This window comes from Phaenicophaeus curvirostris, chromosome 4 (assembly GCF_032191515.1).
Source record: "Phaenicophaeus curvirostris isolate KB17595 chromosome 4, BPBGC_Pcur_1.0, whole genome shotgun sequence".
NCBI classification, from domain to species: Eukaryota; Metazoa; Chordata; class Aves; order Cuculiformes; family Cuculidae; genus Phaenicophaeus; species Phaenicophaeus curvirostris.
The window spans coordinates 18676748-18702067 of NC_091395.1; the positions used below are offsets into that span (position 1 = coordinate 18676748).

Sequence of the window (25320 nt, forward strand, 5' to 3'; positions counted from 1 at the left end):
GGGGCGGCCAATCGGCTCTGCCGCCCGGAGCGAGACGCGGTCTCTTTGGCCGGTGGGCCGCGCGGGAAGCCGGGTCACGTGACGGAACCAGCGGCCAGCCGGAAGAAGGGGTCACGTGGGCGGAAGTGGCGTGGGTCGCGATGGCGGCGGCGATGGCGGTAGCGGAGGCGCGTCCCTGGCGGCGGCTGCTGCTGATACCCGGTGCGTTCCTTCTTGTCCCTCGTTTCCCCCACCCCTGGGGCGGTCCTGGTCCCTCTCGCCGCTAACCCTCTCGCTCTTGCCGTTGCAGCGGCGCTGTGGGCGCGTCCGCGCCGCTGGCAGCACGAATGGAAGCCCGGCCGGTCCGACCAGGTGAGGCCCTGCGCTGCCTGCCCGCCCTCAGCCACCGGGCAGCAGGGCTCGAAATCCTGGTGTTCGGTTACTCGGTGTGCTGCAGAGCAGGAACCCGGCGCTGAGGGAAGGCGCCAGGTCTTGGAATGCTGGTCCCATTGATCTCTAGCCCAATATCGTAACTGCGACCACTTAAAGTAGCTGTTTGGAGAGCTCAGACATGGGGCAAAACTTTTATCAGTGCTGATTTTTGGTTCGGGGAGACCTTATAGCAACCTCCTAGTACTTCAAAGGGGCTGAAGAGGGTTTTTTTTTATCAGAGGGAGGATAGAATGAGGCCTAATGGTTTTAAGCTGAAAGAGGGCAGATTTGGATTAAATATGTTTTCCTGTGAGGGTGGTGAGGCCCTGGAACAGGCTGCCCGGAGAAGTTGTGGCTGCCCCATCCCTGGGGGTGTTCAAGGCCAGGTTGGATGGGGCCTTGAGCAGCCTGGTTTGGTGGGAGGTGTTCCTGCCCATGGCAGCGGGGTGGAACTGCACGGGCTTTAAGGTCTCTTCTAACCCAAACCATTGTATGATTCTATTTCGTGTATACATATGAAGAAAAAACTTAAAGGAACACACTAGGTGCTAGCTGTTATGTCATAAAAAAATGTGGAGTTGTCAGCAAAAACTTTTGAAAGGATTTTTTCTCTGCAAAAAGGAAATTCCTTTTTTCATTCATGGCTTGCAAGGGTTTGGTGAGGGCATATTCTAAAGCATTCCAGGCTCAGGAGATATTTGAGAGTCTCTGTTAAAAAGTGTGTGAACAGACAGGAGCTCTCCCAGGCCACCTGGTTTGAAATTGTTTTCAAAGAACCTTGTCAGACAGAACTACCTTATAACCAGCATCTATAGATTCTGCCCAAGGGTGTAAGCACTATCTTACTGATTACTTGATTTGTTACATTATAATTGTTATTATGATATAAAAAGTTGTATAGCTGGGAGAAATCATTTTTGGATGACAGAGGTACCAGTCCATGTGTTAGATAAGTAGAGATAAGAAAGTTCTTGAAAAGCTTCAGCAATGCACTAAGTACTTCTTTGGGTTTCAAGGCAAGCTTTGCCCAAAGTATAAAAATAACAAGCATTACTGATTTTGTTGTGAAGCTCTTGGATGTTAATAATTCTCTATTTTCAGCCAATACAAATGGAGAACCCCTATAAAGAGCCTCCAAAAAGATGTGTTTTATGTGGAATAAACGTAGACTACAAGAACGTGCAGGTGAGTTCATTGAAAGTTCCTGTCTTTAGATGAAGGCAACTGGTTTGTTATTATTTTTTCTATTATTTTATATTTATTGTTATTTAAGTGCATAGAAAGTCCACGAGGATTTAAAAAAAAACTCATCTAAAACTTAAGAGTAATAGTCTGTGTGCAGATAAGTGTTAAATGATGTGGTTGTGAGAAACTGTCCTGTGTGCAGTAGTACTACTTTTGTTATTTAACAAATCAAATAATCAATTCTAATTCTGCTGTCATACAGCTTAAATGTAATGGCATATACAATACTGTCTAAATCCAGGCTGTACTCATTCTTGTTTCCAAGGAGAATTGAGTATTGTAAAACCATGTCAAATAATGAAAAGTAGAGTGTAAGTAGTAAACTGAATTTAAAACTTCTTAAACTGACTTTGGATTTCTTAATTTTAAATAGCTTCTGTCCCAGTTTGTTTCTCCGTATACTGGCTGCATTTATGGCAGGCATATAACAGGTATGTGAAGTATTAAATAATAACTGCTTAGTATTAATATTCTCCTGAGCTAAAGTAACTGTGTTTTAGTTATCATTCCAAAAGGAGCTACTACCAACTGTGTATCTTTTGTAACAGTGTTCCTCTGACTTAATAACCTTCATCAAGGAAAGAAAGTATCCCTTAAATGATAGCTTTTTTTTTTTTAATTTCACAGTTAATATAAGCATGCATGCATTTTTCTAGGAAGACTTACAGAAAGCTAGATGGAATTGGCAATATCACCTTCACGGTTGTTACGACTGAAAATAGTTTCTCTTTTAGGCTTGTGCAACAAGAAGCAGAAGGAAGTTACAAAAGCCATTAAAAGAGCTCATATATTTGGTAAGTGTGATTATACTCTTGAGTTTTGTAAGCCAAGGCTAATTTTTATTTAAAAAATGCCATCTTATCTTTTTACAGGATTTATGCCAGTTATGTATAAGAACCCATCATTTCTCACAGACCCCAAGATATGCAATATCAAGTATCCAGAGTAATATACTGTAAAGAAATAAACAATAAAACTACTTTTTGTGTTTATATTCTTGTTTATTGTAAATGTGGTTAGCTACCATAATTCATCACTGAAGGGTGCGTCAGTTGCTTTTTTATGAAGTGTCACGCCTCTAGAATACTTCTGAATGAAGTATAAAAGGTGAGAGCAATAGTAGAAATTGGCAACTGCCTGGATCACTTCCTCTGCTACCAGATCTTGCTAAGGTTCAGGTGGCTTTTTTCCCTTGCTGGATTGGAAGGGGAGAAATAAATGACTACTGGATAGCTAAGGATAAATTATTGCAACTGTGTTTATGCAAACAGCTAATTCTGTTAAGTGTGTTGCCTGTGTTTGTTTGATGTTCCCCGCTTCTGCTGAGGGAATGCTAGTACTACTTCAGCAGCAGCGTAAAGTTGTATTACTCTGAGGCAGTATGTGACATGGCTGTATGGCCACTAACATCCCACCAGCGTAATCTTTAAACCCTGAGAGAGAATACAGATATAATTCTGGAAGGCAAAATGAGGGAATGTCATCTGGACTTACCTCTATGCTAAACACAATTCATGCGTGGGGAGGGGGGAACAAAACTGGTGTTAAAAAAAAAAAAAAAAAAGGCAGTTATTTTCATCCCTGCAGTCCTATAAATCAAAATGTCACTTGAATATGCTCGCAATATCTTTCCGTGCAAAGTCATCTTGACAAGCCCTTAACAGATCAGAAAGTAGGGGAGTGTGAGTATTCATTTGTGTCTCTGTTTTTTTCCAACACATCCTCATCTGTTTCAGTGCTACTCAATGTAAGCTTCTTTTCCTGATCGCTGTCCTCTTGATCTTGAAGTAATTTTTGGTGAAGCTGCAGTGATCTAGATTTCTTGAGTGACCTTGATCCTATTGTGGTCCCTCTGACTTTACGCTTGGCTAGGTGTCTTGTTTCAGTGAAGTCTCTTTCTTCCACCATGAGAGTCAGTTTGTCCATGACATTAATATTATGGTCAATGTTACAGCAATACTTGGAGATCTGTTGGCCTTTGAAGGAAACGATGCACGTCTGAAATCCAGAATTGGGGAAAAGTGTTTGCAGAGCCTGACAAAGGAAAACATTCTCCTTTGGCTCTCCTGGGTAGTCTCTGCCTGCTCCTGAAAAAAAAAAAAAGTGAGACTTGCAGTTACTCTGGTACAATTCTACCACTGCTACTTTGACTGCCTTAAGTTCAGAAGCGTTTTGTGCTTCTGCCAATTGAATAGAATTCAGAAGTCTTTTTACTATGACTGACATTGCATTTATCTAACTTACCTGAACAACTTTGTTGCTTTTTCCTCTTTATTTCTTCTTTTAATTGGCTCACCTCTGCTAAGAGTTTCTCTACAGATCGTTCACTGAGTTCTACTGTAGAGCTTATCTTCTGCAAGGAAAAGAGCATTTGATGGAATTGGCAGTAGTCACAGAAGCTGACTAACTTTTCTGCAAAATCCTTGAAGGTACTCACAACTTTAAAAGCTGGACACAGCTATTAAAAAGCTTCAATAATTAGCTTGAGGTGGACTTCAGAGATAAATTTAACCTTGTGTTGAATGCAGTGCAAGATGTTTTATTTACTTCCAGCTAAGCAAAGGAGTTCTCACAAACTACAGATAATATGCCTTTGAAATAATCCTCTTCTAAGAATTTATTAGTGGACTTGTGTTTATCAGTATACTTTTGTTCAAATGGAAACCTTAGGTCTTTGAGAACTGACTGTACAGCTACCAAATAAATGGAACTCCCTCATCTTCCAAGACACAGCTTTTTCTCATTTAGTGCAAGACAGCATACCCTCTGCTTAAGTCTTGCAGTACTGCTGAAAGTAACTGTATTGACAGGTATGCCTGACTTGCCTTCAGTTCCTCTTGCAAGGTGGCATACATCTCATTTATCTTCTGAACCTCTTTTAAGGATCCATCTTCATAAAAGAATTCTGACCTGCGAATAAAGAATCCAATTATATAATTGCAAGGTATTGTTCCTAGTGCTTACTTAGTAGGACGAGTTATAGTGAAGAAAGAACCATTCTGAGCTTCAACACTATGTGCCCATGAGGCAGACAGCTGCCCTCACTGGACAGTATGGGGCAATTAATTTCCAAGTACCTTGAGAAGGTAAGTAACTGCAGGAAACAGGTCAGTGAGCAGGGTATGGCTGTAGCATTTGTGAAAGAACTTAATTATTTCTATGGAAAAGTAAATACTTAAAAATGCCACTGTGGTTGGTAAATATGGCATTTACCTGTGTTGTCTTACTGCTCTCACAAAACCAGAAGATACGCAGGAACCAGACACTGTTTTGTAACCTTGCTGTTCTGCCACACCCAAGTTGGTAACCACCAAAGGAACTTTCTGGAAGAGACTTAAAAAGCAGAAGTATGAATGTATAATTTATTAATGTCCAAAGGGCTCTTTTATAGTTAGATATTCCTGAGGATTAAGCATCCCAGATAAGAGATTTACAGTGCAGTTAGTTCTTGCTTAATATATCATTGCACAGATGACTGCTTATAGCTAAAGGCAAACTGCAAGGGCAACAAGACTGAGCAATGCCTGTAGTTCACACCTGTTTCTGGGTGTGTGTTGCATGATAATACAACACTTGCTTCTTAAGTCTAGCCTGTGAGCAGCTTGTCTCTAAGGATAACTGGAAGTTACAACCCATGCAAGTATTTCAACAGTATGTGAAGATGAACACCATGCATAGCTGAAGTCCTATGTGCAAAACCAAATTGATCAAGAACAACTGATGTGCAAAAATGAACTGACAAGGTCTGCCTGTTGACACTGGCACTACAGGCAGTTACAAAGGCAAATCCCTGAACAGAACTCCAGGGAAGATTTCAGCTGGACTCTATCAATATAAGGAATAATCTTATTTAATGTTCAAGTTTCAAGGATAAAATGAACAGTATTAATAGTGCAGTTGCAACAAAGAAAAAAAAGATTGTTCCACGTTATATCACATGCTGTACAATTGCTTTAATCAAGCTAGAGAACAAACCAATTACCCTTCTTGTGGCCGATGTAAGGCATGTTCCAGTCTGTAAGTTGAACAGCTTTCTGTCATCGCACTAGAGGTTAGTAAAAGGAATACGAGGCCCTGATTTGATAAGTGTAACTGTAAATTCTTATGAAGAAGTCTTTCCCGGAATGTCATAGTCTGGTCTGTGTTACGTCTGAATTTGTACCATCCTATTACATTCTGCAAGCAGAAAAACATTTGTTATTGCTGTTGAACCATGTCCCCGTGAGTCATACTGAAGTTAGAGGATTCAGTACAAAGTTATACATCTGAGTTGTTTAGCAACGTGTACATATTCAAACAGTTAACTTGAAGCCCCTAAAACATCCAAGCCTAATTCCAGGATGATGACTTCTCTCTTTCCTTCAAAACCTTCAGTTGGTCTGTTCTCTGAGCCTTATGCTCAAGCTGAAACTCTGAGAACTTGGCTCTGCTGCTTTGCCGTTTGTCTCTTTCTGGCTTCTACTTTCCACTAGTGAACTTTTCTTCTGTGATGACTGTAAATATCTCTGGTCAGGTGGTGCTTAACCACTTCAGTGAGCTGGCCTCAACTAATCTTAAGCTAGAAATCAGAATTCCTTTGGGATATTTGAGCTGTTCACTTGAGAAATTAATAAGAAAAAATAAAGTGACATATATTTAGGCAAACTCTAGCCAAAGATAACCTAAGCAGGTACTGTTCTTTCAGGGGGAAGTGATGCAGCTGCCTTGATCAACAGTGTAAGGGACTAGATGTAAGATTTGAAAAGAGAAGGAAAAAAAAACCCACAAAAACCCTCGATACAACAGCTATCCAGAACACGCCTCAAAATCTAAGACAGCCCCTTGGTATGGTTTATGTTTGAAAATAAAATACCTTCTTACAGCCAGACAGTATTTTCTTCAGGGCGATTTCATTTAGTTCTCCTGCAGAATTATAAAAGCTAGAAGAAAATTAGGACAATTAGAGAGGAAAAAAAAAAATGCTATTGTAGAAATAATTATTCCCTAGTGGCCGGGCAATCATCTTGCTTTTTGCTTACCAAGGGGAACAAAAGCTATTAGAGATATGCTTACACAGCCTCTGTGCCAGGACAGTGCAGTTAACTTCATTACTCAAAGAGCTATAAAGGTGGTCTTGTACAGCCCAAATGCTGTGCTGACATCAGTGCTACTAGGACACAAGTTACAGGTAGCATCTGTGTTCTCTCAGCTACAAAACAGTAAGAGGTCTTCAATATATAAAATGCCTTTCTAAAAACATCTATGTTTATTAATTTTCAGAAAGATTTGAGAAAAAAATGTGTTGATTCTTCCCTTACAGGGGTGTAAACCTGCATATCTATGATGACACTCTAAATACTAGTCCTTGAAACTACTCCTGCTATGAGGCTAATGAGCGTTTCTTTTTCTGACCCTCTCAGAAGCCTGTCGTTGATTTTCCTTTTTTCCTCGAGGGTGAGGAGTTGGGATGCATGCTTTTAGAAAGGCGGTGCTTTTTCTTCCAGTGTGATGACATTTTCCTGTAGATTATATGGTATTATAGCTTACTAGATAGTGCAGTATCCCATATCTCTATTTCTACATGTATGGAAAACACCAAAAAAGACAAAAAGAATCACAATAGGAATAAAAAAAAGGCATTTTTGTTCCGTAATTCCAAGGGGTTGATATAGCACCTCTAGTTACAGCCAGGTGATTTCAGTACTGTAATATACGTTTAACTCTTGCAAAGTTCAAGTACAGGTTAATTTTTTTACTTTTTTATATCTGCTTGCTTAAGATTCTTACCTGAACAACTGATAGCATGGAATGTGCTTCTGTATATCTGCAAAGAGAAGATAATATTACTCTGGGTTCATCAGTTCAAGATGTGTGTTCTTCTGTACGCTATGATCAGAATTGAAGTGGTAGAAGAACAAAGAAAAGAATTCTATATAGTTTCTTATAATCAAATGCATTAACTTTTAATTAAATAAGTTTGAGAAATACTTTTTAAAATATTCTAATTAATTTTTAAAATGTAAAGGGAACCACTTACATAAACTGTATTTTTATACATTCTTCTCTTCTGTCAAGTGAAAAATTAAATCAGGCACTTAACTTTTCCCTCCCTTCTGTCAAATGCACAAGTAGTATGTAATATGAAAAGTTTCACTTGAGTTACTTTTCAGCAAAGCATGGGTGCTATTAGTAAGAAAGATGAGGACGGAGAACAGAAACCTATAGGGTAGATGATGAGAACTGGAAGACTGACTACCAGAAAAAAATGGTCGGTGATCCAATAGCATTCTAAGTAATATTCTTTAACTGAATTTGCCACTATTTTCATTTTCACAAATTAACTGAAAAGCCCCAAACTTTGGAGGAATTAACTCTGCCTATAAGAATATGATGACAAGACTGGCTACCTGATCAATGCCACAAAAATTCCCCACATTTTTGGTTCAGCCCTGAGACTCAGTGGTGGAAGAAACTGTTACACTTTTATTGTATCCTAGGGTAAATCTAGAATATGGGATGCAAATTCCCCCTACTGTATCTTCAGGAAAATTGGTAAGGTGGCACATACTGTTTTAATTCCTCATCTTTCTTTTTGTATAACTGCATTTGAGAATAATGGAGTTAGAAGTGCGTGTGCAAGCATACGTATGTTTTTGTTAAGGGCTAGTATAAAACACACATCTACTCCAATTCCATGAAGACTATAAAGAAAAATACATCTGGTGAAATCCATGAAACACCTAAATAGTTTGCAGCCTTCACACCCCATACTTTTATAAGCGCTAAATTAGGTAATAAATACTAACACATTAAAGTTCATTTCACTGAAAGAGGACAAGTTTTTCTAGGGCATCTGTAGTCAAAAAGAGTTTGTGACATGGCCAAGAAAAAGGAGTCTTAAGCCCTAAGTTACCTTTAGTGTGACAAGATATTTGGCAAACAGGAGCTACTCAAGGAAATAACTACTATTTCTGTTTAATTATTTTATTTTCTACAGTTAAATTATTTTGCAATTAAAATTGCTAAAACATTCCAGGTATTCTTTCTTACATCAGCATGGACCCCATGTTCTAGAAGCTTTGATCGTGCTGTATGCTGCTGCGTGCCCCTATTCAAAACTGCAAGCAGTTGCATACTGCCTGAAACCAAGGGTGGTATTAAAAATGTGGACAGACTAACCGATTGTATAAACAACTTCCACATCATCCATCTGTGAGTCTGTAATGCTGTTCTTGGCTTCACCTTTCACATCTCCAAGGAGAAAACCTTCCTTTATAAGAGTAGAAAAAAAAAAAGTTAGCATTGAAGAGGATATTCTGTCTAGTATTAGTAGTGAAAATGCTGCCTTCAGGAGAGAAAAAAGCTGTCAAAATGAACTGGCTTGTTTAAACAGTAGGTTCTCATTCATTTTTCAGTACTCAGCTGTTTTATGTTCCTCATGTTTTTACTCAGAAGTGAAGTTTTGTCATACAATGTCCCAGGTTGGAAGGGACCCACAAGGATCATCGAGTCCAGCTCCCGTCCCTGCAGAGGACAACCCCAACTTTCACACTGTGTGTCTGAGGGCCTTGTCCAAATCCTTACTGAATGTTGTCAGGCTTGGCACCATGACTGCTTCCCTGGGGAGCTGTTCCAGCTCTGGGTGAAGAACCTTTTCCTAATATCCAACCTAACCCTCCCCTGGCACATCTTCCTGCCATTCCCTTGGGCCGCCCTATCAGTGGTCACTAGAGAGAAGAGATCAGTGCCTGCTCCTTCTTCCCTTGTGAGGAAGCTGCAGACTATGATGAGGTCTCCCCTCAGTCTCCTCCAGGCTGAACAGACCAAGTAACTTCAGCTGCTCCTCATACAGCTTCTCTTCTAAACCCTTCACCAACTTTGTGGCCTCCTCTGGACACTCCAGTAGCTTTATATCCTTTTTATACTGTGGTGCCCCAAACTGCACACAGTACTTGAGGTGGGGCTGCACCTTGTTTGTGGCTGTACAGGTGAGGATGTGGCACTTGGTCACCTGGGTTAGTGGTGGACTTGGCAGTGTGAGGTTCACAGTTGTACTTGATGGTCTTTTCCAACCTAAATAATTCCATGACTCTGTGTCCATCCCTCCAAGGCCTACCAGCATTATGGTCAGTCCTTGGCAGACAGGGGCTGCTGCTGCCACCACACCAGGCCCTCTGTGTTTCCCCCACACTCCTTGTCCTTTTAAAGCAAGGCAAAACCCAATCTCCCTGCCTGGAAATCAGCCCCTGCCATGGTGGGATGCAGCGAGGAGGGATGGGATCATAGAACTGCTAGGTTGGAAAATACCTTTGAGATGATCAAATCCAACCATGCCTGTCCACTACTAACTCATATCTCTAAATCATAAGCACTTCACCTACCCATATTTTAAGTACCTCCAGGGATGGGGACTCAACCGCATCCCTGGGCAGCCTCTGCCAGTGCCTGAGAAACCTTTTGGTGAAAAAAGGTTTCCTAATGTTCAATCTGAACCTCCACGGGTGCAACTAGGCCATTTCCTCCCATCCTATCACCTGTTGCTTAGGAGAGGAGACCAGCATCCACCACACTGCCACCTCCCTTTAGGCAGTTGTAGAGAGCGTTAAGATCTCCCCTCAGCCTCCTTTTCTCCAGGTTGAATGCCCCCAGTTCCCTCAGCTGCTCCCCATAACCCTTGTTCTCCAGCCCTTTCACCAGCTCCATTTTCTTCTCTGGATGTGCTCCATCCCCTCAATGTCCTGCAATGTCCTGCAATGAGGGGCCCAAAACTGAACACAGTATTTGAGGTGCACAGACTCCACCACCACCACTGGCAGCCTCTTCTGATGCTTCACCATTATTTTGGTAAAGAAATTTTTCCTAATATCCAATTTTATACTTCCCTGGCACAACGAGGCCATTCCCTCTCATCCTATTGCTTGGGAGAGGAGACCAACATCCTTTTCACTACAACCTCCTGTCAGGTAGTTGTAGAGAGCAATAAGGTCTCCCCTCAGCCTCCTCTTCTCCAGGCTAAACAACCCCAGCTCTCTCAGCCGTTCCTCATAAGGCCTGTTCTCCAGCCCCCTCACCAGCGTCGTTGCTCTTCTCTGGACTCGCTCCAGAGCCTCAACATCCTTCTTGTGGTGAGGGGCCCAGAACTGAACACAGGATTCGACGTGTGGAGACGCCACCACCTCCCTGGGCGCCCTGTTCCAGAGCTTCACCGCTCTTTTGGTGAAGAAACGTCTCCTAATACCCAATATAAACCTCCCCTGGCGGAACGAGGCCATTCCCTCCTCCGTCCTGTCGCTTGGGAGAGGAGATCAGCACCCACCCAGCTACACCCTCCCTCCAGGCAGTTGCCGGCAGCGATAAGGTCTCCCCTCAGCCTCCTTTTCTCCAGGCTGAATGCCTCCAGTTCCCTCAGCCGCTCCTCGTTAAGACTTGTCCCCCAGCCCCTTTCCCCTTCTCCGGACAAGCTCCGTCCCTGCGGTGTCTCGCCACGAGGCCCCAGAACGACCCCGGTCGGGGCGGCGCGGCCTGGCGTTCCCCGGCACAGCAGGGAGGGGGAGGAGGAGGAGGAGGGGAGGAGGGGCGGGTGGGGCGCGGCACCCACCGTGTCGGAGTCGGTGCTGAGGTGCTGGAAGGCGAGGGCGCCGAAGACGAAGCCCGAGAGCAGCGCGGAGGTGCTCTCACCCTCCATGCCCCCGCGGTGCCGGGCGCGGGCGCCCCCAGCGGCCGGAGGGCCCCTCCCGGGGCCGCCTCGGCCCGTCTCGGCGGAGAAATTGTTTGTAGAATCACAGAGCGGTTTGGGCTGGAGGACCTGAAAGCCCCGTCCAGTTCCACTCCCCTGCCGCAGGCACGGACACTGCCCCCCAGGCTGCTCAAGTCCCCGTCCAACCCAGCCTTGAGCACCCCCAGGGATGGGGCAGCCTCAGCTCCCCTGGGCAGCCTGTGCCAGTGCCTCACCGCCCTCAGAGGGAAGAATTCCTTCCTAATGTCTAACCTAAATCTTCCTCTCTCCAACTTAAAGCCATTCCCCCTCGTCCTGCCCGGAGGAGAAGGACCTGGGGGTGTTGGTTGACTGAACATGAGCCAGCAGTGTGCCCAGGTGGCCAAGAAGGCCAATGGCATCTTGGCTTGTATCAGAAACGGCGTGACCAGCAGGTCCAGGGAGGTTCTTCTCCCTCTGTACTCGGCACTGGTGAGACTGCATCTCAAATACTGTGTTCAGTTCTGGGCCCCTCACCACAAGAAGGACGTTGAGGCTCTGGAGCGAGTCCAGAGAAGAGCAATGAAGCTGGTGAAGGGGCTGGAGAACAAGTCTCACAAGGAGCAGCTAAGAGAGCTGGGGTTGTTTATCCTAGAGAAGAGGAGGCTGAAGGGAGACCTTATTGCTCTCTATAACTTCCTGAAAGGAGGTTGTGGAGAGGAGGGGGCTGGTCTCTTCTTGCAAGTGGCAGGCGACAGGACAAGAGGGAATGGCCTCAAGCTCCACCAGGGGAGGTTCAGGCTGGACATTAGGAAAAAATTTTTCATGGAAAGGGTCATTGGGCACTGGAACAGGCTGCCCAGGGAGGATGTTGAGGTGCTGGAGAGCATCCAGAGAAGGGCAACAAAGCTGGCGGTGAAGGAACTGGAGAACAAGTCTTTTAAGCACTGGCTGATGGAGCTGGGGTTGTTTAGCCTGAAGAAGAGGAGGCTGAGGGGAGACCTTATTGCTGTTTGCAACTGCCTGAAAGGAGGCTGTAGTGAGGTGGGTGCTGGTCTCTTCTCAGAAGTGACAGGTGATAGAACAAGGGGAAATGGCCAAAAAATTACTACAGAGGTTTATTGGGTGATGACTAACTCCCATTACTCAGCAGCAGCAAAAGGTATTTTGGATTCTGTTAACTCCAGTGCTGCTGCACGAAATACATCCCCACATGGTGATAACAAGGGCACATGAAACCTCTAGGAGATGGCTAGCAGGGCCTGTGATCTCAAGGCCAAGTCTCAGAGGATCCTGTACAATGACATCCAAATACAGTTGTAGAGCAAAGGTTGCATGAGTGTCTCAGTGCCAGGGAAGTCAAGGCAAACCCAGAAAATGAACAAAAATAGCAAAAATGCCATGTGTGGCAACTCGGGGAGCCTGCCCTTCAAGCAGTTGGTGATTTATCTCCACCAAACTTCACATTGGACAGTTTGAAGATTGCAGTGGGCTATGGCTTAGATGGTCCTCAGAGCAAAAGGTGTCAATACTGGGAAGTATTGAAGTGCCCTTCAGATTTTAGGGATGCAGGATGAAACTTTCAAGCCCAGTAAAATAATCCTGATACAACTACTATTAGAGCTGCCTAGTATTTCCTGCTGTTGTGCGAGAAGAGTGAGCAGACAGCGCATGCTGGCACAAAGGCTTCACCTGCAAGCCCAGCTTCGGCTAGTGTGCAGGAGTAAATGTGCTACCCATCACTCTGCTTGCTACTGCTCTTTCCATTTCTGGCCTCAGTTCATTCCAAGACACGCTGCCGTGGGAAAGAAACAGGGATTCAGGGCCAAGTCCCCTTTCTCGTGCTTGGCATATCATTGTGGTATTTTCAGAAGCATCCGATATCTTTTAACATACACCTACCCACAGGATTTGCAATGGCACGCCTGTGGAGTGGCTGAGCTAGCATACCCTAGGCCTGCTCCCTGGTTATACAAGTCTTAGTCACTCCTAGGGTAGGACTGAGAGCACATTTTCAGGTCTTCTCCATGCTGCCCACTCACCAGTCTTTAATCTGCTCCAGCCCCCAGCTGAATACGCCAATACTGTGCCCTTGACAAAAATGCCTCTCTGACAGAAGGCTGAAAAGTTTTCACAGACGTGCTGAATTCACAGCCTATCAGTTTGCTCACTCAACTTTATTTCTAGCTCCATATACTTTTTGCAAGTGCTTGTTACTTCCTTACCAAAGAAACATTGACACTCAGCAGGAACAGAGGGAACTATAATACAGAAGACTGCAAGAGATAAGAAATACAGGACACATAAAAAGGGAGCCTGCTGGTTATTTTCAGTAGCACTGGCAAGACCCAGCTACAATAGAAGCGAAGATGCCAGAAAGTGAAAACTACTTTAGTCAGTTATGATACTGATATTGGGAAAGCCAAGAGAATTGGCTGCAGAGGAAGGCTTCTGCAAAATATGCTGAGGGACATGGAACCTCTCCCTCGCAGCACTTAATCCTGAACTGCCCCGATGGGGGTGGAAGGAGAACAAGGGACCTGACAATACATTTCATTACACACAACATGAGACAACAGCAGTGCCTGCCGGCACAGACAATGAGATTTATCTTTGTGATTTTACTCATATATTTTAGTTTGGAGGCAGCTGGGCTATTTCTGTACCAGAAACATTGGCTGATAGGTACTCTGAGAATATCAAGAACTAGCCTTAATTTGCTTTACAAAGGACGGAAACCTACACCACTTGTAATTGGTGCTAAGCAAACCACAGCCTGCATACAAAGACTGCATTTTCAGCTTTTACATGGCTGTGCAGACAGGCATTACTTTCTCCTTTATTCCAGCAATTTCTCTGCACAGTAACTCCTAAAGCTGGAAATCGTGCCATCAGGCTTGATTTCCCTTTTAGACTGTAGTGATGCAAAGTGATGATGATGAAAAATTTTGATTTTAAAAACCAAAAACGTATCATCTCACTTTGCTGCTCAGTCTAACATACACCTTGCACCCAGAGAAAAGAGAGAGTTGCACAGCACGACAGTCTGCAGAATTAGCCAATATCTGAGTTGAGAGCTGAGTCACAAGACAGAGTGGCATAGAGAAAGCTTACGTCTGTACGTCTTCTTTTCTTTCATCACATGCTTCAGGGGAAGTCAGCTGTAAAACTAGGAGTTTCGTTCCTGTAACGAGCTTTAACTTTGTGTGAGGATATAAGCCGTGCCAGAGTAGGAGCAGAAATGGTCCAGGTGCCAGCAGTGAAATTATCCTACAACAGCATTTATCAGTTTAAGCATTCACATATGCCTTGCAACTATGAAGTTGCTGTGAAAGTGCTGCCAAAGCCCTGCGGAGGAGCAGAAGAAAGACTAGGACCTCTCAGATCAGATGTTCAGGAAGTTCAAGGTCTCTCACAAGCATAAGCTTGTAAGCTGCCTTCCACGATTCTTTCATACAGGAACCTCATTAACATCCTTGATCTTTGATCAAGGAAACTTTGGTATCAGCACTTGCAGGCCTCTGTTTAACCTTACATCACTACTGCCAATTAGCTGAACTGCCTCTGTCTGTAGGCCATGTCTCTGTTCAGCAGTGACACATTCCAAATACAAGAAGATCCATCAGCTGCTATCCCAGGCTAGAGTTCTGCTGTGTCCACAACCAGGAAGAGCAGCAGTGATTTTAACTTTTTGAAAGGTTCAGCTACTCACCTTGTAAAATAAGGAACTCAACCACATAATAGAGCTTTTCTGCAGACTTAGATCTGAAACCCTGACTTACAATAAATTCTTTATTTCTTTACATGGTTCAGTATCTTGTTATTGAAAATCCAATTAATAAAATAACTCTATTCCCAATATTGATTTATTTTGTTTAGTCAAAATATACCTCAGCAGCTCTGCATCTAGGGGTAAAGGCTGTTATTACACCAGCTGGGAAGCTGCTGCAGAGGCAGCCAACCCTGAAACACAGACGGTGCCATCCCCACAGGCCTCAAGGTACTGCTTGAAAGACAAGAATACTCCTTCTTCACTTGTTTCATTGCTTTATCAAAGGGAAGGGCAAAAATATCCTATGAACAGATTCAGAAACTATAGTAATTCATCAGGTTTATACATCAAATCACATTTAATGCAGAAACTGCATATACAGAGGAAAACATTGCCTAAAACATTTCATAACGCATCATTATTTGACCAAACTTTAGCTCCAAACTATCCAGTTAGCAAAAAATCCAGTTTCATTGTTATGTAATTAGTTGGCAAAGAGAGTTTTGATTGTGACAAATTCCAATCTGAATACAATTAGAAATAAATAAGACCTCCACGCTTAAAATACATTATTTTGCTATATTGGGTAAAAAAAAAGGGGAGATTTATCATTACTTTTTCCTCATAAAACTTAAAACTCTCCACCAGGCCAACATTCAGGTCTCTGCCATTTCCTGCTTTCTAGGCCAATAGAATGGGCTGTTAATGAAGATGTTTCCCTCCAGTCCTCAAGCAACTCTGAGCAGCAAACCACTATTTTATCCTAAAGTCAATTTTATCACAATCTTCACATTTTCAGTGCAAGCTCTACACTTTAAAAAGTCAACAGATGGTACAAAAAAAATATTTTTATGTGGGTTTTTTTTGTTGCTTAAGCCAGACACCGAACTCTAGAATTATCATTTGAGTTACTTATTCCTTATACTCATGAATGGACATAGTTGCTTTTTGATGAGTAACACTAAAGTTACTTTCCTGGACTAACCATATCTGCTAAATCTCTTTGTGGAGATGCAGCTTGTATCAGCAAAACAGTGCTTTGTCGTTGCTCTAGTAGTTCACATTGGTTCCCAGACACAGTACGGAAGCCATGCTTCTTGGGCTGCTGCCAGCATAGAAGAGCTGTGCACGCACATACACTACATTGCATTAGGATTGCCTCTGGAGAGGACCTGGTGGTCAAGTAACCCATTTTTCACTCTTACCCTCTCTCTCTCAATCCTGAGGAACTTAAAGGTTTAGTTCACCAACTCCTCTCTCAGGGCATAGTCAATCACACAAGAACTATACGACACTTCGCAGAGCTCAACAATGTCACTACAGAACAAAGCAAGGCCCCTCTGCTTCCCACTCTTTGACAGCACATTGTCTTTAAGAAGTACATTTGGGAAAGTTTACATCCCATTAGACGCTGAATTTTCTTTCTTTGCTTAGCCTCAAGGCTTGCTATGTTCTAGAGATGCCTCCACCACCAAATCAAGAGTATTCCCTTCCCTTTTGAATAGGCACCTTTGGTTTATTGTATCCTGGACAGGTTATCTAGCAGGACAGGCAGGGGCTAAGATCCATGCCAATTCACATCAGAGGTTTTCATAGTACTGCTAACATTCACCATAAAATGAAAAGCCTGAAGCCTCAATGTGGGCAGTGTCTGCAGCCATCTGAATTTAAACAATGCCAGTCTGCCAGAGAAAGGTCTAAATGAGAGAAGGAGAGAAGGATCACCTCGTCTCAGTTTTGTTTTGGTTTTTTCCTCCCCCCATAATTTATACACAAAATCCCCCAGGTTTTCACAGCCACTTGGATAAATCCTAAAACAGAGTGCCCTTTAATCTATTGTGACTACTAGAGACAAAATAGACTCCAATAGTCACATGGCAGACACAAACATTATATTAACGTTAGGCTCTATATGATTTTGCTCTTTTCCAGAAAGGAAACCCCCCCCAACACCCTTATGAGTAGCTGATTGCACTTACATTAACGTTCACATTAATTTTACAAAGAGAAGCAAAAGTAGCTTTCAAGAACAGCACTCCCTCAATATCAGGTGCGCTACACACTAGGGCTTGTCAGATGCTGGTTACCAATAAAAATAAAACCTCAGAAATCCTGGATTAAACGTAACTAAGCCCAGAATACAAGTAAACCACTTGCTTTGAAAATCTGGTAAAGCTACCACTGCCATAATCCATCACGTATGAACACATATGTATGTATTATAACATCATTCTTCTTAACTTACATGACTTTATTTTTCTATTTTATGAGTAGCTGCTGTTGTGGAATAGTCAGTGTTCCAGCACCTGTGATGCCCTAACTGAGAGGGAGGGTCCACATTTCCACAGGGAAAGAGGAATTCTTTACCTAGTTCTTCACATCTTCTCACATGCACTTCTGAAGTCTACTAGTTAAAAAAGTGCTAGGACATAGGAAGATCTAGTTCAATCACTCAGATGTAATAACATGAAGGATTTTATCTTCTTTTTGTGCCACCAAAGCCTGCAAAGGAAAAAAAAAGAAAGTGTCAGCTCCATCACAGCCTTTCCACTAGGCTCTCTCCAGCATTAAAACAGTGGCAAGTGAGACAAGTCAAACACGTTCACATGAAGGAGAACAGCGAACAACTGTGGGCTGACTGGCCTGAAAAACATTCTATTCTTACAGATCAGACAGCCTGCTTTCTACAAAGAAATCATGTTTGTGCATGTTTGCTAGAAAAGGGCCTGTGTGCACATAACGGGGGAAGCCTCAAACCAACGCATCTGGCAGATATGTGCAGTTTTGGTAGGTCGAAGTCTCTCAAGCTTCAGGAAAACAAAAGGTGTTTTGCCTTACCAGAAGCAGTTCTTGTTCCTGAACTGCTACTTTGCGTGGAATTGCTTGACTGGCCATTCATTGGAGGTACAGCTGTGGGATCTGTCCACATACTGTAATATGGGGAACGTGGCTGTGCTCTGATGAGAAACAGAGTAGAAGGAAGGCTTCATTAATAACCTTATGGAAAATTAACAGATTACCATTCCAAACAACAAGTGGACTGCATCTCTGAGCGAAAACCGTAAGCAGGCAGATGTTTCCAAGCTGGAAATGTCCCTATTTAATATAATTAATACATGTTGATAGCAAGGATATCCAGTGTTGTCATAATGCCTGTAGACTTTCAGAAGGAAGTTAAACCTCATTCTTCAGGATAAGCAATTCTAACAATTGCAAATGACATGTTGATTTAAATTACTTGCTTCTGTGGATCCATCAAGTCTGAGCACATACATAGGTACTGTAACATCATTCTTCTTAACTAGAATGACTTATTTTTTTTTTTTTGTCTTATGAGAAGCCGTTGTTGTGGAACGTTCCAGCACCTGGGATGCCCTAACCGAAAGGGTCTACATTTCCACAGGGCAAGTTCTTCACATCTTTTCTGACATCCACTTTTGAAGCCTAATACTAAAAAAAAAAACTTGTTCATGGCTTTGGACTTAAAATATTCAGTTAAGTCTCTAATCCTGAACAATAAGAGGTGGCTACTGAGATGGGGAGGTGGGGTGAAGCAGGGCATGGAAGTCAAGAAATGAAACTGTATGTAGATAACATGTAAATAAACGCTTTAAGAGGGTCGTTTATTTAAGACTTAATATCAAGTCAAGAAAACCTTTAACCATTGTATCTTAAGAATTCTTAGCAGGGTTAATATAATAAAACAAGATATGACCTTTCAATCTCTAAAACTCTACTCTAAGCGTATTTCTTGACAATTTCTACTGTCAATGGCATCAAGGTACCATTTTCACCTAATGCGACTCTATGAGATCAAGACTGCACATTGGACACCTTAGAAATGCTCTCAGGTCCCAAGTTTTTACTTCCTTGATAAACAGGCAACCCTGATAAGGCTTCTGTTATTGCAAAAAAAAAATTCTACAGTGGACGGTTTAACACACTTCTGTCCACACAATCTCTCTTACTGCCAGACTTCCGACATATAAAACCATACATGGTTATATTTATATTACTGCATTCCTACAGGATTGGACTTGATACACATGCAGTTACTTGATAAACAGTGCAAACTGCTTTGGCTCTCAAGACTTCCTGCAGGAGACACATTTTCTGTAATGAAGCCTAAAATGGCAGCAACTGGTCCCTTTAAACTGTTCATCTAAAAATTATGCATTTCAAATGTTTAAAAGTGTTTAGCAAATATGAGCAGTAGATGGTTACTTCAGATGTTTACGGAAACTGCTTTTGAATGCTATTTGTGTTACGGTTTTCCAAAATGCAACTTATATACGACCTACAAGACCTTTAGAAAACCACACCTCTTGGACTTCCATACATGGGCTGTGAGGATACTGTAGATTAAAAGCTGTTTAAATTGACCACATCAAATATCACGGAAGAGCAGTTGCCATCCAGACTGACTTTAGGAGAGATGACACAGATACAAACAATCTATCTACAGATGGTTTCATGCTTAATATTATTATCCGTGTTTTAAACAGTCCATCTGCAGACTGCCTTAAGCACTCATTTTTAATTTGCAGACCGTCATGCCAGGTCAGAGTAATTAGATAAAGTAGAATGGAATACCCCAGTCCTCCCAATTCTTTTTCCCCACAAACATGTTTAAAATGTCTCTGCTGCCGGAGCTATAGATTCCCCCTCAAAATTGTTCTAGCAGACCTTGTGAAAGATTAAATACTTAAAATCTGATAGAATGCATATTTTACCTGTGACTGCCAGCCAAGTAGCCGAGCAAGCCTCCTGCTCCTAATCCAGTCCAAAATCCTGGTCCTGAACTGGTTCCATGACTGGCATGAGCACCAAAGCTGTTGCCTTCTTAAACAGAATGAAAATGGAAACGTATCAGTTAGTGGCACCTAATTCTCAGGCCAGCTGTTGCAGGAAGACTCTCCTTTGTTAAAGTTAATGGGAAATTAAACCATAAACAACTCCCAATTTCAGCAGATTCTTGATCAAGTTTACCTGGAAAGGTCTCACAGTTTGGAAAGCAGGAAAAAAGCAGAAACAAGCACTAACTAACATAAAGGGGTTAATGTTAAAAATTAGCTTCCACTCAATGTCACTGTTAGGATCACAAATCACCTTGGGCGGCAGCAGAAGTTAATTAGCCAGCTCAAAGAATGTGGCATTGTGCAAGTAAGGAACAAGTTGCTCAGAGATAAGGAGGAAGGGAGGAAAAGGGGGGATTTAGAAACTGTTTGGCAAAGAACAGGACCACAACCTTGAAGACTGCTGAACTGAGACAACTATGTAAACTTAGCTGATTTATTATCTGGCTTGCAAAAGTCTGTATGGAAATTGCATGTGTCTGTGTGAGTATAAATACATCCCTTAGTGCACCGATTCGGGGTCGTCCTCCACACCCTTTAAACTATGCTGATTTGCAACAACAAAAAAAAATCCAAAAAACAAGCCAACAAACCCAATACTTAATTTACTGTAAAAACAATGTTTTCTCAGGGAGATGGAAGCAATTCATTTGTCCAAAAGTACCATGGCTGAACACAGACACAGAAAACTGAAACATTTTTTATAGAAATATCTAGAGTAAATGCCAAGGATCATGTCAAACCACTAAGAGAGATAAAGTAGAATTTAATTAGGACAGGCTAGCTAAACAGGTTTCACAGGACACATTCTGCATGTTGAGGTGATTTAAAATGGGGCAAATTAAATATTAGCAGCAATAAGTGAATGACATTGATTTTCACTACCTCCCAGATTTTCAAAGACTAATACATTCCTAGAACACATAGACACATACACTCATAGATGTGCTTTTGCTCCACTGTCAGAATTTAAGGAAGATACTAAACATATGATTTAGTGTAACACTTAATATTTTTAAGTGTGTCCCATATTCAAGAGGTTTTCCTCTGTACACTGTTTGAAATCTAAGGAGCCATCATTGACAATTATAAAAATGCCAAAAGCTAAGCCTTATATGGCTCCCAACATGCAGAAAGTGCCTCAATTTTCAAAGCTAATGAAGAAAATATATTTTCAAAGCCCTACCCTTGCTAGATTTCAGACTCAAGAAATGAAAAATGTGTTGGTACAATTAATTAACAAGGAACAGGGCAGAAAAAAAACCCTAACTGCACTCTGTTTTGCCTGTGCCCAGTAGGACAGAGCCTCATCTTATGACCAGGGCTCTTAGTAACTACTGCAGTAACGCCGATGCACACGCAGCATATAGACAGACTGTCTCAAGTAACTTCAACAAAACCAATTTGCAAAGCCACCAGTAATACAGAAGCAAATCCTCTTTCATTTTCTGCTGCAAGAGGGTATCCAAAAGAGTTATATTGACACCCTGTGTTGGCAAAGTAGCTTGGGCAAACCTGGAAGAAAGCATTGACAAGCACTACTAAAATATAATACACTTTGGCTAAGTAAACTTGATCCTTGCTATTTATTTACTTGATAGAACCCCTTCTCTATCTCACAAAATCAACAGGATGGAGATTATGCAACTTGTCAGACTATAATTTGAGTTTTGGCACTGAGAGTATTTCATGTATTCACAGGGTTTAATGAGTCGGTCAGACACCAGATGAATAACGTTTATTCTCCTGAGACACTACAACTGTCTAAAGTAGTCCATTTATTAAGTGACAAGCCATTTGTTTTCTGGAAAACTAAGACCTGCATCTTTTCCTAGTGGCAGCCTTGTCACTGCTTATACAATTGCCAACTTAAGATGAAAAGTACCACATGAGATTCAGCTGCTGCCCCTCTAATGAGGGTTCACAGACACTGTTCTCTGCCCTGGGAACCAAACCACTGGCACAACACTGAAGCACCTGTTAAACAGACTGGTATGTGATACTCAACTCCATCAAGTGTTTCATGACTGAAGCCAGGGTCAGGCAGCCCAACAGCTGAAAGACCCTTCTGTAAAGTTTCAAAGAGCTGGATGGGCCTGAGTTTGTTTCTGCCTGGGTGAGACTATTCTCCCTGCCAGATTATTTAGGAAAATTACTCTTCTCTATCACAATCCTCATATTTCAGAGTGTGAAAGGAATGTTTACAGAGCATGGGGAGATGGACTTAGAAAGGTTCAAAGGGCAGCTTGCTGCACAGCCTGCCCTGAAAGCCCATGGGAAACCAAGTTCTAATTTTCACTTCTGAACAAAGAACAGGATGCACAGCTGGCTGCAGGCTCTGCAGCCAATTCAGAGTCAACTGCCAATGCAGTGGTTTTAAGTCAATCTCACTTGCAGCTACTGCACATAAAACAGTAAAACCCTGCTTACTCTTTAGAGTACTATAAAAAGGCTTAGATCCATACCTGTGAAGCTGGACTTAAAGCCAGGAGGAGGAGGTGCCTGCTGACTCTGCCAGAAAGGCCTAGCAAATCCATCACCACCATCAAAAGTCTGCTGAGGCTGCTGGTTGCTGAGAAACAGCTTGTATACTCCAAAAGCGAGAACCAGAAGAAAAACTATAACAATTGCTCCAGCACTAGAATCAGTAGAATCCTTCCTTGACTGATAAAAGCCATAGTCAAAGCTTCCAGAGTTCTTCCCTTTCCTTTCACCTTCTTCAGTCAGCTCTAACTTGAACAGCAAACTACAGGAGCCTCTTAAGATGTAAGGATCATCCGGATAATCATAGCCTTCACAGCTCACTTCGATTTGTCCAAAACGGTAGATATTTTCTAGGTCTGCTTTGCACTGCCACTGAGAAAATAAAACACAACGTAAAATCTCCTGCTTCAGAGTAAAAAATACCTGTCTGCTTCCTCAAATATGCAGATATAAAGCTATAATTGCTAACAAATCTAAAAGGCCACTGGGCAGGAAATTTGCAAGCACTCGTATGTTGAAAAAGACTAGGAATTTGAAATTAATTAAAAATGCTTCTTAAAACCCTAAAAGTGAAAAATATCTGATCTTCCAGAACATAGGACAGTTACAACTCTGTGAGATTTTGTTCTTCTTCACTGAACGATTCTTTCAAATATCCCTTCTTTAGTTATAGGACTACTAAAAATAACCTGTACCCTGTGCAACAGTTACTTAATAAATGCCTATCCCATGCAACTTGAATGGCAGCTACAAAAATATTATATGGAAGCCTGAAATCCAGTGCACTTGATTCTGTTTACATCCATACAAGAAACTGGGACAGTCATCATTAGGCATTCACCATGCAACACTTAACAATCAGCTCGACATTTGGCAGTTGAACACATACAGATTCCTCAGCCTCACGTTCCCTTCAGGTATCTGAACGTAGGTAGGATACCTCTAACTGCAAGTGACACATGTTTTGGAGGGAAAAAAAACAAAACAAAAAAAGTAGTTTCTAAATAACAACTCAGAACAGCAGTACCCACTGCTGATTCAAATTTAACTGTGCTTTTACTATACTGTATCAGTTTTAACAATTATCTTCAGCCTTGATTCCCGGTTAGGCTACTGGCATAAACCAAGTTAACAGCGAACAAAACAGAAATACTTGATATTTCCAACTTGTACCAATGTTCTAACATGCAAGAGGAAGTCATACAAGTCTGAAATTTAGTTTTTAAAGAGTAGAGCTGAAGCAATACATACATTTATAGCCCTTTGTACTCTAATAAAAATGAGAAATCCAGACAGCAATACCAAACCAAGAGCATCCTTTGGGGTTCACAAGAGTTTGATTCTATAGATTTGAGCAACATTTTAACTAAAACCAGTGAAAGTTTGCTCTGCAGTGCTTTTACATCAGAGCCCCCAGGGGTATTTCAAAGGCATAGCTACAGCAGTTCTAGAAAACCCAAGCCCGACAAGTATTTAGTTCTAGTTGTCAAAGGTCCTCTAACAAGAAACAAACTGAACTGACATCCTAGCCCATTCCTCTTCTCTCCTTCAGAAGGTACCACATCTAGAGGAAGACGATTTCATTCAACAAGTTCTAAACATTTACCTGTACATCATAGCCATCCCAGCCTTTGTTGTAACACTGAACAACCTCAGGGACATGGGAGCATCCAGCAGTGCCTCCTGTGCACTGTAACTGTGGGACTGCGGCTGTCCGGCGGGACGTTGTGTACAGACCTCTGCGGAGAGTGAGTGCCTGCACCTCCCTCAGCAGGACCCGCCCTGAAACAGAGGGAACAAAGGTCAGTGTTGGTCTGGAAACATTACTCTCGGCCACAACAGACTCCTTTCAGGAAAGCAGACCAACAGTTCCAAGGGCACAAGAGCATGCTTTGTCCAGATGTGAAGCTCTCAGAGACACTGAAGGGACAGGGCAGCATTTCCCCCTTCCTCTGGGGTGGCCCAGGTTATTCCTCTCAGGGCACAGCGCTGTGGCACCAGCACAACTGATCACAGAATTACTAGGTTGGAAAAGCCCTTTGAGGCTTGTAGTGATACAACTAGGAACAATGGGCATAAACTGGAGAGGGGCAGATTTAGACTAGACATATGGAAGAATTTCTTCATCATGAGAGCGGTGAGGTACTGGCACAGGCTTCCCTGGGAAGTGTGGATGCCCCTTCCCTGGAGATGTTTGAGGCCAAGCTGGATGGGGCCTTGGGCAGCCTGATCCAGTGGCAAGTGTCACTGCCCATGGCAGAGGGGTCAGAACTAGATGATCTTTAAGGTCCTTTCCAACTCAAACTACTCTACGATTCTATGATCATTGAGCCCAATCGTACCTGCCCACTACTAAACCATATCCCTAAGCACTTCACCTCCCCATCTTTTAAACACCCCTAGGGATGGGGACTCCATCACCTCCCTGGGAAGTGGTGCCAGCGCCCCAGAACCCGTTCGGTGAAGGATTTCCCCTGATGTCCAACCTGAGGCTCCCCCCGGCGCAGCCCAGGACTGTCAAGGGGACGCCGGGGCGTGCAGCCACCGGTCTAGACATTAGAAGGGGTGAAGGGGGAGGAGGAGGAGAAGAAGACGGGGAGAAGGGGGAGGAGGAGCAGGGCCCAGAGATCTCACCGGGCTGGTCCCAGCACCCGGCAGTGGCGCAGAAGAGCAGCAGGAGCAGCACGAGCGCCTCCACACCCGCCATCGCGGCCCGATGTTGCGTCAGCCCTGGAATGGCGCCTCTCATTGGCTGCCGTACCGGAAGTGGGCGGGGCAAGAGCGCGCGCACGCAAACCCAGAAGCCCCGCCCCCTCCGTGGCCGACGGGGCCAATGGGCGCTGCGGAAGGCCTCAGGCTAACGTCACGTGGGAGGGGCG

General features: G+C 42.9%; 3 protein-coding genes across 6 annotated transcripts; 1 reads left to right on the forward strand and 2 right to left on the reverse strand.

The window, feature by feature from the left end:
• The first annotated feature begins 107 nt into the window (after nt 1-107).
• MRPS18C (mitochondrial ribosomal protein S18C) lies at nt 108-2636 on the forward strand. The gene is made up of 6 exons (XM_069855451.1): nt 108-201; nt 290-351; nt 1513-1596; nt 2030-2087; nt 2391-2450; nt 2529-2636. The coding sequence occupies exons 1-6, from the start codon at nt 141-143 to the stop codon at nt 2603-2605; spliced, it is 402 nt and encodes a 133-aa protein (XP_069711552.1). The 5' UTR covers nt 108-140; the 3' UTR covers nt 2606-2636.
• Nucleotides 2637-11350, reverse strand: ABRAXAS1 (abraxas 1, BRCA1 A complex subunit). 3 transcript variants are annotated; one of them, XM_069855447.1, is made up of 9 exons: nt 11234-11350; nt 8815-8905; nt 7423-7459; nt 6509-6575; nt 5639-5832; nt 4870-4989; nt 4482-4566; nt 3901-4009; nt 2637-3743 (listed from the first exon to the last, which is right to left on the reverse strand). In XM_069855447.1, the coding sequence occupies exons 1-9, from the start codon at nt 11318-11320 to the stop codon at nt 3322-3324; spliced, it is 1212 nt and encodes a 403-aa protein (XP_069711548.1). In that variant the 5' UTR covers nt 11321-11350; the 3' UTR covers nt 2637-3321. The 3 variants fall into 3 exon arrangements, with proteins under 3 accessions (XP_069711548.1, XP_069711549.1, XP_069711550.1); XM_069855448.1 differs by having other exon boundaries at nt 8815-8901; nt 11234-11339; XM_069855449.1 differs by lacking the exon at nt 8815-8905 and having other exon boundaries at nt 11234-11342.
• A 4085-nt stretch (nt 11351-15435) lies between these two features.
• SARAF (store-operated calcium entry associated regulatory factor) lies at nt 15436-25193 on the reverse strand. Of its 2 annotated transcripts, none has more exons than XM_069855417.1 (6): nt 25076-25193; nt 24048-24223; nt 22423-22813; nt 19835-19940; nt 17940-18058; nt 15436-17603 (listed from the first exon to the last, which is right to left on the reverse strand). In XM_069855417.1, the coding sequence occupies exons 1-6, from the start codon at nt 25188-25190 to the stop codon at nt 17578-17580; spliced, it is 933 nt and encodes a 310-aa protein (XP_069711518.1). In that variant the 5' UTR covers nt 25191-25193; the 3' UTR covers nt 15436-17577. The 2 variants fall into 2 exon arrangements, with proteins under 2 accessions (XP_069711518.1, XP_069711517.1); XM_069855416.1 differs by having other exon boundaries at nt 19835-19943.
• Between the last annotated feature and the right edge of the window lie 127 nt (nt 25194-25320).

Bases quoted from the DNA above. Each gene is read 5' to 3' on its own strand.
- MRPS18C (XM_069855451.1), top strand. From the start codon at position 141: ATGGCGGCGGCGATGGCGGTAGCGGAGGCGCGTCCCTGGCGGCGGCTG. The intron at 2,088-2,390 runs GTATGTGAAGTA...TTTCTCTTTTAG, and splicing joins TTATGGCAGGCATATAACAG to GCTTGTGCAACAAGAAGCAG. The intron at 2,451-2,528 runs GTAAGTGTGATT...ATCTTTTTACAG, and splicing joins TAAAAGAGCTCATATATTTG to GATTTATGCCAGTTATGTAT.
- ABRAXAS1 (XM_069855447.1), bottom strand. From the start codon at position 11,320: ATGGAGGGTGAGAGCACCTCCGCGCTGCTCTCGGGCTTCGTCTTCGGC. The intron at 4,990-5,638 runs GTAATTGGTTTG...CTGCTTTTTAAG, and splicing joins TTACATCGGCCACAAGAAGG to TCTCTTCCAGAAAGTTCCTT. The intron at 4,010-4,481 runs GCAAGTCAGGCA...TTTTCCTTGCAG, and splicing joins CCTTGCAAGAGGAACTGAAG to AAGATAAGCTCTACAGTAGA.
- SARAF (XM_069855416.1), bottom strand. From the start codon at position 25,190: ATGAGAGGCGCCATTCCAGGGCTGACGCAACATCGGGCCGCGATGGCG. The intron at 24,224-25,075 runs GTGAGATCTCTG...CCTCTGTTTCAG, and splicing joins CGGGTGCTGGGACCAGCCCG to GGCGGGTCCTGCTGAGGGAG. The intron at 19,944-22,422 runs GTATGGATCTAA...ATTCTGTTTAAG, and splicing joins CTTTAAGTCCAGCTTCACAG to AAGGCAACAGCTTTGGTGCT.